The sequence below is a fragment of the Macaca fascicularis genome, chromosome 1 (assembly GCF_037993035.2).
Source record: "Macaca fascicularis isolate 582-1 chromosome 1, T2T-MFA8v1.1".
Classification (NCBI taxonomy): domain Eukaryota; kingdom Metazoa; phylum Chordata; class Mammalia; order Primates; family Cercopithecidae; genus Macaca; species Macaca fascicularis.
The window spans coordinates 190,033,929-190,050,043 of NC_088375.1; the positions used below are offsets into that span (position 1 = coordinate 190,033,929).

At 47.4% G+C, this 16,115-nt stretch overlaps 1 protein-coding gene across 17 annotated transcripts in view; it reads right to left on the reverse strand.

Moving 5' to 3' along the window:
- The window catches only part of ARMH1 (armadillo like helical domain containing 1), a 51,892-nt gene that overhangs the window by 13,181 nt on the left and 22,596 nt on the right, over positions 1 to 16,115 (reverse strand). For 13 of the 17 annotated variants that reach the window (XR_010579210.2, XR_010579206.2, XR_012421054.1 and 10 more), the window contains exons 4-7: positions 13,078 to 13,146; positions 12,015 to 12,181; positions 8,993 to 9,189; positions 5,945 to 6,029 (exon numbers count right to left, since the gene is read on the reverse strand). Coding sequence is in view for 12 of the 17 variants with exons in the window: in XM_005543598.5 (XP_005543655.3) it covers positions 5,945 to 6,029; positions 8,993 to 9,189; positions 12,015 to 12,181; positions 13,078 to 13,146 (518 nt within the window). In the remaining 5 variants the exon portion in view is untranslated. Of the gene's footprint in view, positions 1 to 5,944; positions 6,030 to 8,992; positions 9,190 to 12,014; positions 12,182 to 13,077; positions 13,147 to 16,115 lie in introns of those variants that run through there. The other 4 variants (XR_012421053.1, XM_074008808.1, XM_045386570.3 and 1 more) reach the window with 2 other exon arrangements.

Sequence of the window (16,115 nt, forward strand, 5' to 3'; positions counted from 1 at the left end):
CAAGCCCCACTGTCGTACTCTGGGGCTGAAGAACCATACTTTCAACTTTGATATTAACATATGAAATGATAATTCTATTAGCAAGTCAAGTTAATTCCAGGTTCTAGGTCAAGTAGACAAAAATTGTATTCTACAAATGATCACTTTCCAAATTTATAAACAGTTGAATTTTACTATGAACTTGTTTCTTATACATATTTGTTAGCATATTTTCGCAATTTTTTTTTTTTTTTTGAGATGGAGTCTCCCTCTGTCACCCAGACTGGAGTGCAGTGGCATGATCTTGGCTCACTGCAACCTCTGCCTCCTGGGTTGAGCAATTCTCCTGCCTCAGCCTCCCTGAGTAGCTGGGACTACAGGTGTGCGCCACCACACCCAGATAATTTTTTTTTTTTTTTTTTTTTGAGACAGAGTCTTGCTCTGTTGCCAGGCTGGAGTGAAATGGCATGATCTCAGCTCACTGCAACCTCTGCCTCCTGGGTTCAAGCTATTCTCCTGCCTCAGCCTCCTGTGTAGGTGGGACTACAGGCACATACCACTACGCCCGGCTAATTTTTTGTATTTTTAGTGGAGACGGGGTTTCACTGTGTTAGCCAGGATGGTCTCGATCTCCTGACCTCGGGATCTGACTGCCTCTGCCTCCCAAAGTGCTGGGATTAAAGGCGTGAGCCACAGTGCCTGGCCGAGATAGAGAAAACAGGAAGGACAAGCTTTGGGAAGAAAATCAAGAATTCTGGCCATAAATTTAAGATGTCTGTTAGACATCCACATGGGAAGCCACTTAGGGAAAAAGTATACAGAGATGAGAAGGAAGAGGGTGACCTAACAGTCTTGTAGGGAAATAGGAGAAACAAGCAAAGGAGACTAAGGCAAAACCAGACGGTGGGAGGAAAACGTCTATCACAGAAGCCAACAAAAGAAAGCGAGGGAGTGATCAACAGGGTTGAAAGCAGCTGGGAAGTAAAGTAGGAATGAAATGGTAAAGAAATGAATAGCTGGGGGGCAACTTGGGGTCAAGGAGGGAGGTACATCCCTAAATGCTATAATTTTACCTTTTTTTTTTTTTTTGGTACATGTCTTTTAAATCTCTTTTAATCCATAAATTCCCAAAGAGGGGCTCTTTTAAAAATGGAAGATAGAAAGCATATTTGCACGTCAATGGAGATGGTCCAGCAGAGAAAAAGGGAGAGGTGAGCTACAGAAGGGAAGTGTTTGAGGGAATGTGCTTCAGAGAATAAGCAGAAGAGGGGGCCTGTGATAGGAACCGGGGACACTCTCATAATGGGAAGGAGAGTAGAGGATGTGGCTAACCTGACTCACCGGTCAGGCAGGTTGGTAGCTGTGGTGGGGGAAGGTGGCGTTCTTCATGAAAAAGGAGGTGAGGCCACCAGCAGCTTCCTCCACCACTGACACCCACTGCAAGATAAACAATCGCCAGGCCCCCTAAGCCTCTCCGCCTCCTGTTGTCAGTGGACACTGCCCTGAGGATGCCACTTCCCCTGTAGCTTTCTCAGGGGAAGGATGCCAATAACCCTCCACTCTGCCCCACACACATGCCACATGGGAGTGGAGTGGGTACCCCCGACCCTTCTCCTTCCAAGACATTCAGTTTTCTCCTTCTCAATGCAAACAAGCAAACGCAAACAAAACCCCAGTGCCTGGCACAGTTCTTGGCACATCACAGATAATCAGTAAATATCTGTTTAAAGAAACAAACCAATCCTGCCCTTTTGAGATCAGTCCCTGTCACCCACTAAACTCTTCTCCCCGCAGTCACTCAGGCTCCTCTTGGACACAGGCTGCTTCTCCGTGCTGACTGCTGCCAGCATCCTGGGGCTTCACTCTGGTTTTGCAATTTGGTATACGCAAACTCAAAGAAATTACTCTCTAATCCTCCCCGGTCACCCACTGTTTAGGATCACATGGAGGACCCGTGGGAACTTTCCTTCCCTCCCTCGGGCAGAGTTTCATTGGAAACTGAAGGCGTGCGAATTTCTTCTTTCTCTCAACTTCCGGTCTAAGCGGACCATGTGAAACAGTGCCCTCTAGTGGGCAATTATTGCATACGCATTCTCTACATTTGGAGTTATATGAAGACTATTTTGAAGGGCCTGGTTAAAAAAATAATAATAATACATTCATTCAACAGACCTTTTTTCTTGTGCGCATCTGTTATGAGTCTGGCATATCTGAAATGACCTTGAGGCACGTAGTTTCACTGTTATCACATGATCCTATAACAAACCAAATGCAGTCACAGAGTCGCATTCCCACTGCCTCTTGCACACTGTTAGCTGTTACTGAATAAATGCAGAAGGACTTGAACTTAGGGCGATATTGGAGGAAGCTGTGGCCGGTTACAACTCCGGAGGACTTCATCAGCATAAGAGGTTTTGTTTTGGTCGGGTGCAGTGGCTTGCGCTTGTGATCCCAGCACTTTGGGATGTGGAGGCAGGAGGATCACTTGAGCCTGGGAGTTTGAGGGCAGCCTGGGCAACATAGGGAGACCCCATCTCTACAAATAATTAACTGGGCATGGTGATCTGTGCCTGTAGTCCCAGCTACTTGGGAGGCCTAGGTGGGAGGATGACCTGAGCCTAGGAGGTTGAGGCTGGAGTGAGGCATGACTGTGCTATTGTGCTCCCGCCTGGGCAACAGAGGGTGAAACCCTGTCTCAAAAAAGAACAAAGTTGTTTTTTTTTTTTTTCCACAGACTTCCACTGAGCACCCATTATGTTCCAGGTCCTGAGTTGGAATAAGATGAATCAGACCCAGTACCTGCCTTGGAGTTGTTGGGAGGTCTGGAGGAGAAAGGCATAGAGGCGAGTAATGACTAATGCAGTGCGTATGTGCAGTCCTCACTCACTTGCTCACTCATTCACTCAACAAACATGCGACGAGGACCTAACATGCTAGGGCTGTGCTGAGGATATAAGGATAAAAGCCATGATGGTTGACCTGAAACTGCACACAGTCTATGTAAGGGGAAGGTACCATTTTAGAGAACACAGCTCTGATGGAGAGGGGCTAAAGGGGGGGGCAGGGTGGTTCAAAGGAAGAAGGGCTGACATTTGGGCAGGGATTGAAGCCAGGGTCAGGGAAGGGCTTAGACAGGCAATGCTTAAGCTGAGAAGTGATGGATGGATGAGGAGGAGTGGGCATGTTTGCCACACAGAGGTGGGGTGGGGAGAGGAAGGTCTCAGTGCTACCCAATCTAATCTTTGGGATCGTTTGATTAAGCTTCCTAACATGATTCTACTACCAGGTCATCCCCTTGCTTCAATGCCAGTGACAACCCTCTGGTGCAGGGTCTGACTATTACTTAGGTCCCTGTACCACTCCACCCCTTCACTGGCAACTCCTCTCCAGCCAGGACACTCTGCTCCAGCTGCTAACAGATTTTAGCATAGCATTATTTCTCAACATACAAGGCCCACATATGCACACAGAGCTTGCAGGGGTCAAAAAATACAAAACTGACAATGTTACTGAAGGAATAATATGCCTGACATTCAGTTTAAGCACTGTTGCCCAAAAATAACCTAGGTTGGAAGTGGCCTCCAGAGCTTTGTTGATCTTCCCCAGGATCTCACTTGTGTACCTGAACCTCAGTGCCTGGCTGCTCCTCATGCTCTCCTCCCCAGGCTTCCTGAACCTAGGGCTCAGCCTGTCATCCTAGACACAGGAGTCCCTGTCCCTATACTAATGGCCAGACCATTCCTGATTACTGGGCCTGTCTGTCCTGGTCTCTTGGGTCCCGCCCACTCCGACATCCAAACACTGCCTCATTCTCCTCACCAGGCAGTTCCCTGTGCTGTCCATGCTCTCTTCCTGGGGCTATGTACCCAGCTGGACCAGCACATTCTTCTTTTGTCATTTGAACCACCCCAAATGCCTCCTAATTGGCCTCCAGCCTCAAGTGGCTCCCTGTGGCTCTGGCTCACCTGGCATAGCACCACCCAGGCCATCTTCGGAGGCACTGCACTCTCTCAGCCCTCACCTGTGCACAGCTCACTTTTCAGTGGCTCCACGCTGCCTACTGGAGAGACTGCCACCTACCCACATGGCATTCAAGGTGCCCCTCCATTGCTCCTAGCTTACCTTTCCTAGACCTTTACCATCCCTTTTCTAAGTGACCTACCCATTATTCCCAGGACACACCTTGCACTTCCCTGTCTGCCTTCCTTTCTACCATCCCCCTTTCCTGAACGACCTCCTCTCCTCCTTTCGACCTTCCCAAATCCTCCCTATTGTCCACAGCTCAGTTCAAACACCACCGTCTCGGTGAACCCTTCTTTAATCTCCTCCTGTTGAAAATAGAATCTCCTTCCTCTGAACCACTATAGGAAAAGGGAAGGAAATTATATCGTTTAAATATCTGCCATGCGCTATGTGTTAAAAGCATAAACTTTAGAGTCAGGCAAATCCGGCTAGAATCCAATAGCTGTGTAACCTTGGGAAGCATACTTAATCTCTCTGGGCTTTATTGCTGTATCTTGAAAAACATAAAACTACATATCTTTACCATTCATTCATGGAAACATTTGAATACCTAGTATGTACCAGGTTTTGTACTCTTCTGGTTATTTTGTTGTTACTGTTGTTGTTTTGTTGTTGTTGTTTTGAGACAGAATCTTGCTCTGTCGCCCAGGCTGGAGCGCAGTGGCGAGATCTCGGCTCATTGTAACCTCCGCCTCCTGGGTTCAAGTGATTCTTGTGCCTCGGCCACTCTAGTAGCTGGGATTACAGGCACATGCCACCACCCCCAGCTAATTTTTTTGTATTCTTAGTAGAGACGGGGTTTTGCTGCGTTGGCCGGGCTGGTCTCAAACTCCTGGCCTCAGGTGATCTGCCTGCCTTGGCCTCCCAAAATGGTGGGGCTACAGGCTTGAGCCACCATGCCTGGCCTCTTATGGTTATTTTGAGAAGTAAATGAGGTGATGTATGGAAAGTGGCGGGCACACAGAGGTTCTCAATAAATAGGCCGGGTGCAGTGGCTCATGCCTGTAATCCCAGCACTTTGAGAGGCTGAGGTGAGAGGATCGCTTGAGGCCTGGAGTTCAAGACCAGCCTGGGCAACATAGTGAGACCTCGTTTCTGCAAAAAATTAAAAAGTTAGATGGACGTAGTGGTGCACACCTGTGGTCCTAGCTACTTGGGAGGTTGAGGAGGGAGGATCTCTTGAGCCTAGGAGTTTGAGGCCACAGTGAGCTATGATGGCACCACTGCACTCCAGCCTGAGCAGCAAAGCAAGACCCTGTCTCAAAAAAAACCCAGGAAAAACAACCAACCAAATTAATACTATGACTATTCAGTTTAGTTTCTTAGAAGAAGGGCATTCCGGCCGGGCGCGGTGGCTCAAGCCTGTAATCCCAGCACTTTGGGAGGCCAAGACAGGCGGATCATGAGGTCAGGAGATCGAGACCATCCTGGCTAACATGGTGAAACCCCGTCTCTACTAAAAAATACAAAAAACTAGCCGGGCGAGGTGGCAGGCGCCTGTAGTCCCAGCTACTCGGGAGGCTGAGGCAGGAGAATGGCGTAAACCTGGGAGGCGGAGCTTGCAGTGAGCTGAGATCTGGCCACTGCACTCCAGCCTGGGTGACAGAGCGAGACTCCGTCTCAAAAAAAAAAAAAAAAAAAAAAAAGAAGAAGGACATTCCTCAGGGTGATTTCTGTTTAGCCAGGAAGCACCACATAAGACTGGGAGCCAGAGCCAGCTCTGGACCCAGGCAGGTTCTTGCAACCATTCAGGCACCCTAGGCACCCTGTGGCTGACGCAAGGCATAGGTGTGACTGACATTTTCTGAACCAGCGTCTTCCATCTGCCAAGGCTGTCCCAGACACTCCACATCAAGGCTCTTTGTGACTAAGAGAAAGCTTTTGAGAGCTGATACACCTGGCTCTCGGTACCCCTTTCTGCAATCTAGAGTAGCCTCCCTACCTTCATACTGGACTTCCAGGTGCATCGTGCCCAGCACCTTCAGCACGCAGTCGACGATGCTGGGGTGTGTGGTCCCAATGATTGACTGACCAGACAGACAACAGGACAAGGTGGTTAGTCTTTTTTTTTTTTTTAAGATGGATTCTTGGCCGGGCGCGGTGGCTCACGCCTGTAATCCCAGCACTTTGGGAGGCCAAGGCGGGTGGATCATGAGGTCAGGAGATCGAGACCATCCTGGCTAACAAAGTGAAACCCCGTCTCTACTAAAAATGCAAAAAATTAGCCAGGCGTGGTGACGGGTGCCTGTAGTCCCAGCTACTCTGGAGGCTGAGGCAGGAGAATGGCGTGAACCCGGGAGGCGGAGCTTGCAGTGAGCCGAGATCGCCCCACTGCACGACAGAGCCATTTCAAAAAAAAAAAAAAAAAAAAGATAGATTCTCACTCTGTCACCAGGGCTGGAGTGCAGTGGTGCGATCTTGGCTCACTGCAACCTCTGCCTGCCGGGCTCAAGCGATTCTCCTGCTTCAGCCTCTGAGTAGCTGGGATTACAGGTGCCCGCCACCACGCCCAGCTAATTTTATTTTTTTAAGTAGAGACGGGGTTTCACCATGTTGACCAGGCTGGTCTCGAACTCCTGACCTCAAGTGATCCGCCCATCTCAGCCTTCCAAAGTGCTGGGATTACAAGCGTGAGCCTGTGCCCACCCAAGCTGGTTAGTCTTTAGATCTTGTCTACCTGGAAGAAAGGAACTTCCAAACAGACTTCCAAACAGCCAGGCGCCTGGGTGAATGGGGGAGAGGAAGGGAGGGCAGTGGTGAGTCAGTGGGCCTAGGCTGAGGCTGCCACTGAACTCTCTAACTCAGGAGGCATTAAATGAGGCTACCTGCCAGAGGTGCAGGAACAAAGCTGGCTACTCTGACTGGGGGAGAGAGGATACAGGGCAAGGAGAATGGAACTCATCCAAGATCCTAAAATCTTCCCTTCCTCAGGAACCTCATCCCATCAGACAGCCCCCTTTTTCTCTCTCTTCAAACTTTACCTATGCATTGGTTCTTTTCTTTTAGCATTAAACATCCTTAAGCTCATCCATATTTAACATCGTCCTTCAACTCTGTCTTCTCCTTTGCTATTGCTCTTTTTTCCCTTTACATCTAAGCTTCCCAAGAGAAGCCACTTCTTCATCCCCTATTCATCCTTTGACAGGCTGCTGTGATTTAATTTTTCCTGCCATAGGCAGTCTCCTAATTCACCAAAACTTTTCCTGCTGGGACCATCTTTCTATTCTACCCTTACTGACTCCCTTTGTTGCATCTGACCCAGCTGATCATGTCCTCCTTATGGAAACTCTTTTCCCTTGATTTTCCAGCCCCATTTTTTCTGTTTTCCATCTATCACTGTCATTGCTCTTTTTCTTTTCTTTTCTTTCTTTCTTTCTTTTTTTTTTTTTTTTTTTTTGAGATGGAGTCTCGCTCTGTTGCCAGGCTGGAGTGCAGTGGCGTGATCTCGGCTCACTGCAACCTCCGCCTCCCGGGTTCAAACAATTCTCCTGCCTCAGCCTCCCGAGTAGCTGGGATTACAGGCACACACCACCACGCCTAGCTAATTTTTGTATTGTTAGTAGAGATGGGGTTTCACCATGCTGGCCAGGCTGATCTCGAACTCTTGAACTCATGATCCGCCCACCTCGGTCTCCCAAAGTGCTGAGATTACAGGCCTAAGCCACTGCACCCGGCCCTATCATTGCCCTTTTTTGAAGAGGCAGAGTGGTATGTGGAAAGAGTAAGGACTTAGGAGAGGGCGGATTTAAATTCTCGCTTGGTAAACACCTTTTATTTATCATGTGGCCTTGGATAAGTCACTTAACACACTTTCCTGAGCTCAGTTCCACCATCTTTGAAAAAAGGGAGAATAGTATCTGCCTCCATCAGGTATACTGAAGACTAAGAGAGAGAGTGTAGCTACGCCCCTAACACAGTGGCTGGCATGTATGAGGCACTTAAGAAATGGGAACTGTGGAAATAAGATAATAATGATAATCTGATCTGTTTTTAAAATTGTTTTAGAGACAGGATCTCACTCTATCACTCAGGCTGCAGTGCAGTGGTGCCATCATAGCTCATTGCAGCCTCAAACTCCTGGGCTCAAGCGATCCTCCCACCACAGCCTCCTGAGCAGCTGGGACTATAAGCACATGCCACGGCAGCCAGTTATTATTATTTTTGAATTTGTCTTTTTTTTGGGGGGGGGGGACAGATCTCACTTTTTTGCCCAGGGAATACAGTGGCATGATCTTGGCTCACTGTAACCTCTGCCTCTCAGGCTAAACGATCCTCTGAACTCAGCCTCCCAAGTAGCTGGGATCACAGGCGTGTGCCACCACGCCCAGCTAATTTTTGTACTTTTAGTAGAGACGGGGTTTCACCATGTTGGCCAGGTTGGTCTCAAACTCCTGACCTCAAGTGATCCGCCCGCTGCAGTCTCCCAAAGTGCTGGGATTACAGGCCTGAGCCACTGCACCCAGCCTGATGGTTCATCTTAAAGCCACTTTTTAAGCCTCTATCCCCTCTTTACTAGGCACAATGTCTTCATACGCTCACCATGCCCCAAATTCGGTTTCACTTGCATCCAAGGGTACTGTCTGAGAGAAGGGCAAAAGCCAACAAGGAAAAAAAAAAGCCTTCCCCAGCACTGGAGATCTGGCCTCTTCACTTACATGCTGTCTACAAATGCACCATTATTCTTTCCCTATCAAATCGACTCCTTTAATCTTTTCTACAGCCCTTTCATCATCCTTGTTGCTTGTCTCAACCACTTTTAAGTCTGCCAACATCTTTCTGATCCTTAAGTAAACAGGACAAATCACTCTGCTGGGAGTCATGAACTCTCTGCCCTACCTTGGCCTTCTGGAAGTAACACTGATTGAACAACAGACATGCAGTGGGAGGCTGAGCTCCGTTTCTCATGCCTGTGTGGAGTGCAACTGCGGAAAGTAATTGTAAGATTATTGTATCTGAATCAGAACCACAGGAGCATGCAGCCTTGGCTCACCTGGGCAGTCCTGATAGTCTGCAGGGACAGCTGCTGGGCTTTGGGGGACTCGCAGGGCAGCAAAGCTATTAGACCTTTATACACTTGATTTTGGTACTTGGGATTGCCATGGACCAAAGAATCCAACAGAACCTGCACTTCCTCCTGGGTCTCTTCTGACTTAGACTTTGCCAAAAATTCTGCTATGGATCGTACACCTGAGCAAAGAAGAGAGGAAATTCTAAATTGGAAGGGCTTTATGAAAATAATCCCCACCCAAGATTACATAATATGAATAGGATTAATAGCTCTTCAACTAAGCCTGTTCACCCAAAGCAAAACTGAGGCTTGGTTCTGATGTTGCATCACTGTCTTGTTTACCTTAGAGCTATGTGGCTTTCAGCGTAGGCATGTCAAAGTCTGTGTTTTAAAGTTTAAAATGGCTCTGCACAATTTACAAATAAAACGTGCATTTTTTATTGCTATATGATAACACTTTTTTTTTTTTTTGAGCTGGAGTCTCCGTTGCCTAGGCTGGAGTGCAGTGGCGCGATCTGGGCTCACTGCAAGCTCCGCCTCCCGGGTTCACGCTATCCTCCTGCCTCAGCCTCCCAAGTAGCTGCGACTACAGGCACCCGCCACCTCGCCCGGCTAGTTTTTTGTATTTTTTTTTTTTTAGTAGAGACAGGGTTTCACCGTGTTAGCCAGGATGGTCTCGATCTCCTGACCCAGTGATCCGCCCGTCTCGGCCTCCCAAAGTGCTGGGATTACAGGCTTGAGCCACCGTGCCCGGCCAATTTTTGTATTTTTAATAGAGACAGGATATCACTGTGTTAGCCAGGATGGTCTCGATCTCCTGACCTCGTGTTCTGCCCGCCTTGGCCTCCCAAAGTGCTGGGATTACAGGTGTGAGCCACGGCGCCTGGCCATGATAACACTTGTATAGCACTCAGCAGTTTGCAAAATGGTTTTATGAATACTAACTCACTTAATCCCAGAAACCATACCAAGAGGAAGGTGTTACTCCCACTTTACGGATGAAGACACTGAGGCTTTGAGAGGCCATGGGGTAGACAGCCAGGAGAACCTTGATGAGAATGCAGGGTGGGAAGTGCTTTGGAAAAGGGAGATGTGAGTCAGGTGCGGTGGCTCACGCCTGTAATCCCAGCACTATGGGAGGCCGAGGCAGGTAGATGGTTTGAGTTCAGGAGTTCGAGACCAGCCTGGCCAACATGGTGAAACCCCGTCTGTATTAAAAATACAAAAATTAGCTGGGTCTGGTGGCATGCACCTATAGTCTCAGCTACTGGGGAGGCTGAGGCAGGAGAATCACTTGAACCCAGGAAGTGGAGCTTGCAGTGAGCCAAGACTGCGCCACTGCACTCCAGCCTGAGCTACAGAGTGAGACTCCAACTCCAAAAAAAAAAAAAAAGAAAAAGAAAAAGGAAGATATAGGGGGTGGTATCTCTTTTACATGCCTCACTTGGAGCACTTCATAGATTATATTACAATTATTGAGCCGGGTGTGGTGGCTCATGCCTATAATTCCAGCACTTTGGGAGGCAAAGTTGGGTGGATCGCTTGAGCTCATGAGTTCGAGACCAGTCATGGCTAACATGGCAAAACCCTGTCTCTACTAAAAATAACAAAGATTAGCCAGGCATGGTGGTGCTTGCCTGCAATTCCAGCTACATGGGAGGCTACGGCATGAGAACTGCTTGAACCTAGGAGGCAGAGGTTGCAGTGAGCTGATATTGCGCCACTGCACTCCAGTCTGGGCGATAGAGTGAGACTCTGTCTCAAAAAAGAAAAAAAACCAACTAGATTATTTACTTTTCTCACCAGACTCTAAACTCTCTGAGGACAGGGACTATATTGTATTCATTTTTGTATCCCTAGCACTTGGCATATATCTACCACACAGTAGGTATTCAATAATTTTATTTCAAATTTTTTTTTCCTTTTTTTCCTTTTTTTTTTTTTTGAGACAGAGTCTTGCTCTGTAGCCCAGGCTGGAGTGCAATGGCGCGATCTCAGCTCACTGCAACGTCCAGCTCCGGGGTTCAAATGATTCTCCTGCCTCAGCCTCCTGAGTAGCTGCCATTATAAGCGCCCGCCACCATGCCCAGCTAATTTTTTTGTATTTTTAGTAGAGACGGGGTTTCACCGTGTTAGCCAGGATGGTCTCGATTTCCTGACCTTGTGATACGACTGCCTCTGCCTCCCAAAGTGCTGAGATTACAGGCGTGAGCCACTGCGCCTGGCCTAATTTTTGTATTTTTAGTAGAGAGGGGTTTTTGCCACGTTGGCCAGGCTGGTCTCAAATTCCTGACCTCAGGTGATCCACCCGCCTTGGCCTCCCAAAGTGCTGGGATTATAGGTGTGAAGCACTGCACCTGGCCTTCAATTTTATTTCTTGAGTTATTCATAATTCAATTTCTTTTTTCTTTTTTTTTTTTGAGATGGAGTTTCACTTTTGTTGCCCAGGCTGGAGTGCAATGGTGAGATCTTAACTCACTGCAACCTCCGCCTCCTGGGTTCAAGCAATTCTCCTGCCTCAGCCTCCCAAGTAGCTGGGATTACAGGCCCCCGCCACCGCACCTGGCTAATTTTTTTGTATTTTTAGTAGAGACGGGGTTTCTCCATGTTGGTCAGGCTGGTCTCAAACTCCCGACCTCAGATGATCTTCCCCCCTCGGTGTCCCAAAGTGCTAGGATTACAGGTGTGAGCCACCGGGCCCGGCCTCATAACTCAATTTCACAAAAGATATTGGGCCACAGCTCAATAAATCTTTGAATGGATGCCTGAAACAGGATATATTTAAAAAGGAGAAGTATTTCTAAAACCACTACTGAAAAATGTGACCAAATGATGAATCAGGAGAATCATAAATCTGGGTTTTCTAGTGGTGACATGAACAAGAGCACAAAAAGCTTCCTGTTCAACCAGTTCTATGATGTGTTTTTCCTATAGCAGTGGTGGGTTCTGCCACCATTTCATTGAGGTCCCTAGGGAGACACATCTTGTCATACACAGTACCCACCATAGCTTTCACAAATGAGCTCCTTGTACGTCCTGCCAGAGTTTGCAATAACCTGAAGTAGTTTGATGGATTCCTTCTTGGCCTCCTCCTTGATCTTCTCCAGCCCAAGTATTTCCAAGAGTGTCAGGACACCTCCAACCTCAAGAAATTCTATAAGGTACCGATTACTGTCCAGAGGGATAGAAAAGTAGAAATAAGATTCTTGTCAAGTTCCTTTGCACTGAGCTTTCAAAGAGATCCCAAGGTCCCCTTTCACATACTTTGCCCTCCTATCCAGGAAATGTCCATAGGTCAAGTGACACAAGAGTGTGGAAATTCTTCCTTCCAGCAGGAAATGCTGGAATTCTATACTAGGGACAGTTTTTGGTTTTGCCATTCCAGCATCTCTTCTCCTTCTTCTTGTAATACCACCTCAACTGTCACTTGGGGAATCACCCCTCTGCCTCTCATGGGCCATGCAGTTTTGGTGGGGTGAGGAGGTGACAGGGTATGTCACCCTTCTGACTGTAGAAGTTGGTTTGCGGCTGGGCATGGGACCTAAATTGATCCAATGAGGCTCAAAGCCTAGGACTCTCTTGGGAAGCTGTGGAAAGGATCTGCTCTGTTTTTGGTGTGTCTGGAGCTCCTGAGGACCACGGCACACACAGGTCTATGAACACAGAGGAGAAGACACAGAAATGGGGAAAAAGACAGAGAGTGAGGCTAAGTACTGATGACATTGTTTGAGGCCTGGATCTAGTCAGGGCTGAAATATATATTTCTACCCTCTGGGCTTTTCCAGTTAAGTGAGCCAATAATTTTTCTTTTTCTAAGTCCAATATGAGGTGGTTTTCTGCAGTTGACAACCAAGAGAGTGCTGTCTAGTGAAGCGCCACTGGAGAGCACGGGATGGGGGAGCAACTAGAGCAGGAGCCCGGTGGACATTACCTCTGGGCCCATCCCGAGAGCTATGAGGAACCCACTGCTAACAGGAATCCGTGGCCCTGGGTGGTGTGAATGCCAAGGACATCATGAGCCTGAAATGCCACTGAGACCCCCAGAATCACGCTAGAACAGAACTCACCTGCTTACAGCTGATAAGAAGATGCCAATGGACCTGAGAAGCTTTTCTAAACATGAGTCAGTGACATAGCTGTATGACACGTTAAAGAGTGACTTTCAGGGTGGTTTTTCACACAGAAGCCAGAGTCTGTGCCTAATTTCTGGTACCACCCAGGGTTCAGGGTGGCCAAGTAGCTGAACTGTGCCCCTTTACCCTGAGAGGGGCTACCGGCTGAAGGGGAAGTGGCAATACACACAGGATGCGGGGGAAGGGGGTGCTGGCTGTTCACTGTTCTCCAGGAAGCTCCTCTGCGGCCGTTCAGCCACCTTGGCTCTTACAGGCTCTCTAGGGAACATGGAGGCTCTGATGAATTAAGGACCCCTGGAGAAGGCTGGGAGTCAATATCCCAAACCTCTCTAAGCCATGCCCGTTGCAGCCTTGGTCTCAGCATAGTTCATGACTTTGTGCCTCATTCTTAGATTTCCCTAAAAAGAACCAGCTTCATCATTAATTCTCAATTTTTGTACTTGTTCAAAGTTTTACACTGGAGGTCGCTATCCTTATGAAGAATTGGCTTCCTAATAAGAATAATAGGAGATGGTGGAAAAATTAAACTCTGATTTAAACCAACCTCAGTATTTAATGTTATTTTTTAATGTGAGTCTTTGCAAAAAGCCTCATTATAATCAAGTACCCAAAGCACGCATCAGCTCAGATACAAGGTATGAAATCAAGCCACAACAGAAAAGGAACCAGTCAACAATTACTAGGCTCATAACACATCAGAGGCTCTTAGAACACTTAAGAAATTAGCTGAAATTATTGCAGCTCATGGAGGATGACTGAGAGCTTCCAAGGCTGATAAAGGCTAATGTAATGGGTTGGAGGTAATGGTGCTTTGTTTGGGCGGGGGGTGTGTGAAGCAAATTATCTCTGCTGCACCCTGGTTCCCAGGATGCCAATAGAAGTAGAGACAGATTGGCTCATTAGGAAAGGCTCTTTACTGCAAAAATAGTGTTTGCTCTGGAGCCAGGCTCCCCTGCCTGTTGCCGCCATAGCTGGGGCCAGGCATCAGCCCACGTGGTGGTCTTTTTATTCCTACATTGTCCCCACCCTGCTCCCTCAACCTCTGCCCCGTTCCTGCCTCAGTGCATTTTCCCCTTTTTCTTCAGGCTAGGCTGACAAACTTTTGTTTTTGTCACCTTCTGTTTCCTCTGTCCTGGGCTAGTCTTTTCTTTTCTTTCTTTTTTTTTTTTTTTTTGAGAGAGGGTCTCTGTTGCCCAGGCTGGAGCACAGTGGTGCAATCACGGCTCACTGTAGCCTTGAACTCCTGGGCCCAAGCAGTCCTCCTGTCTCAATCTCCTGAGTAGCTGGGACTACAGGTACGTGCCACCATGCCCAGTTATTTTTTTTCTGTATTTTTTTGTAGAGACACGGGTCTCACTATGTTGCCCAGACTGGTTTCGAACTCCTGGATTCAAGCAGTCCTCCTGCTTCAGCCTTCCAAAGTGTTGGGATTACAGGCGTGAGCCAGCATGCCAGCTTTATTTTTTGTTTGTTTTTTTCTTCCTTTTTGTGGAGAATGGAGTTTTGCTATGTTGCCCAGGCTGGTTTTGAACTCCTGGGCTCACGCAATCCTCCTGTCTCTGCCTCCCATAAGTACTGAGATTACTGGCGTGAGCCACCACATCCAGCTAGTCTTGTTTTCATAGTCACTCACTGTACATATTTCTGGTCTACTATTTCCAGGAATTGGTTCCAGAACACATTGTTTGAGTCCTGGATCTAGAGAACAGGGGATGAAGGAGCAATGTTGAGGCCACAAGGTCAGCAGTAGCTAACAAGTACCAGCTCCTGTTGTGTGCGGGGCACTGTGCTAACTGCTTTGCTTGCATTGTCTCATATAATCCTCACCATGGCCCTCCAGTGGGTGCTGTTAGCATTTCCATTTACTTACTAACATGAGGTAACAATCTCAGGTCAGTAACTTGTACAAGGTCCCACAGTGAACTGCTGGAACCGGGATTTGAACCTAGACAGTCTGACTCCGATTCTAACTCTTACTGTTAGGCTTTCTGGCTTGTAGACAAATGGATGGAGGGGGCTTTGCAGATGAACTCCCAGTATGGTGTCGCAGGTGGAGCTGTGGTCTGCATGGTTCACTGAGTAGGAGACGCGATGGCGTACAGGCTTTCGGACAGACACCCAGTTATAACCTTATCTCTACCATTTGCTAGTAAATTACTCAACCTTTTCAAGGCTCATCTTTCTTATCTATAAAATAGAATAATACCAATCACCTATTAGGCTGGGTGTTAGGCCCAAATGAGATAATATTTGCACAGTATATAATCTCAGTGCCTAGAACATAAGAAGACTCAATAGGCTGGGCCCAGTGGCTCATGCCTGTAATCCCAGCACTTTGGGATCCCAGCACTGAGGAGGGTGAATCACTTGAGGTCAGGAGTTCAAGACCAGCCTGGACCACATGGTGAAACCCCATCTCTACTAAAAATATAAAAATCAGCTGGGCATGGTGGCGCATGCCTGTAATCCCAGCTACTCGGGAGGCTGAGGAAGGAGAATCGCTTGAACCCGGGAGGTGGAGGTTGCAGTGAGCCAAGATTGTGCATTGCACTCCAGCCTGGGCAACAGAGTGAGGTTTTGTCTCAAAAAAAAAAAAAAACAAAAAAAGACTCAATAAATGGTAACTAATTTTATCATTTAATATGCAAATCCTTAGTTTTACTGATCTATTCTGAAAGTTCAAGGTTGGAAAAAGGGTTTAGGCTTATATGGGACTTTGTGGTAGTCAATTTTGCAAAAAATAATGATGCTATGATGCTATTATATTGACTTGTTTTCCTCCAAAATCCACCGTAACTGGAGGGCTCAGTAGGAGAAGTCGGTTTATTAATTCAAAACACTGTTATCACCTCAGGCAGTCTATTTTTTCTGTTGTATGACAAGGTTGCAAAAGGTTAGGGAATTATGAATAACTCTAGGTGTAGAACACTGATTCTACAACTGTTTAGTAAAAGCATGGTTCATTCATTTAG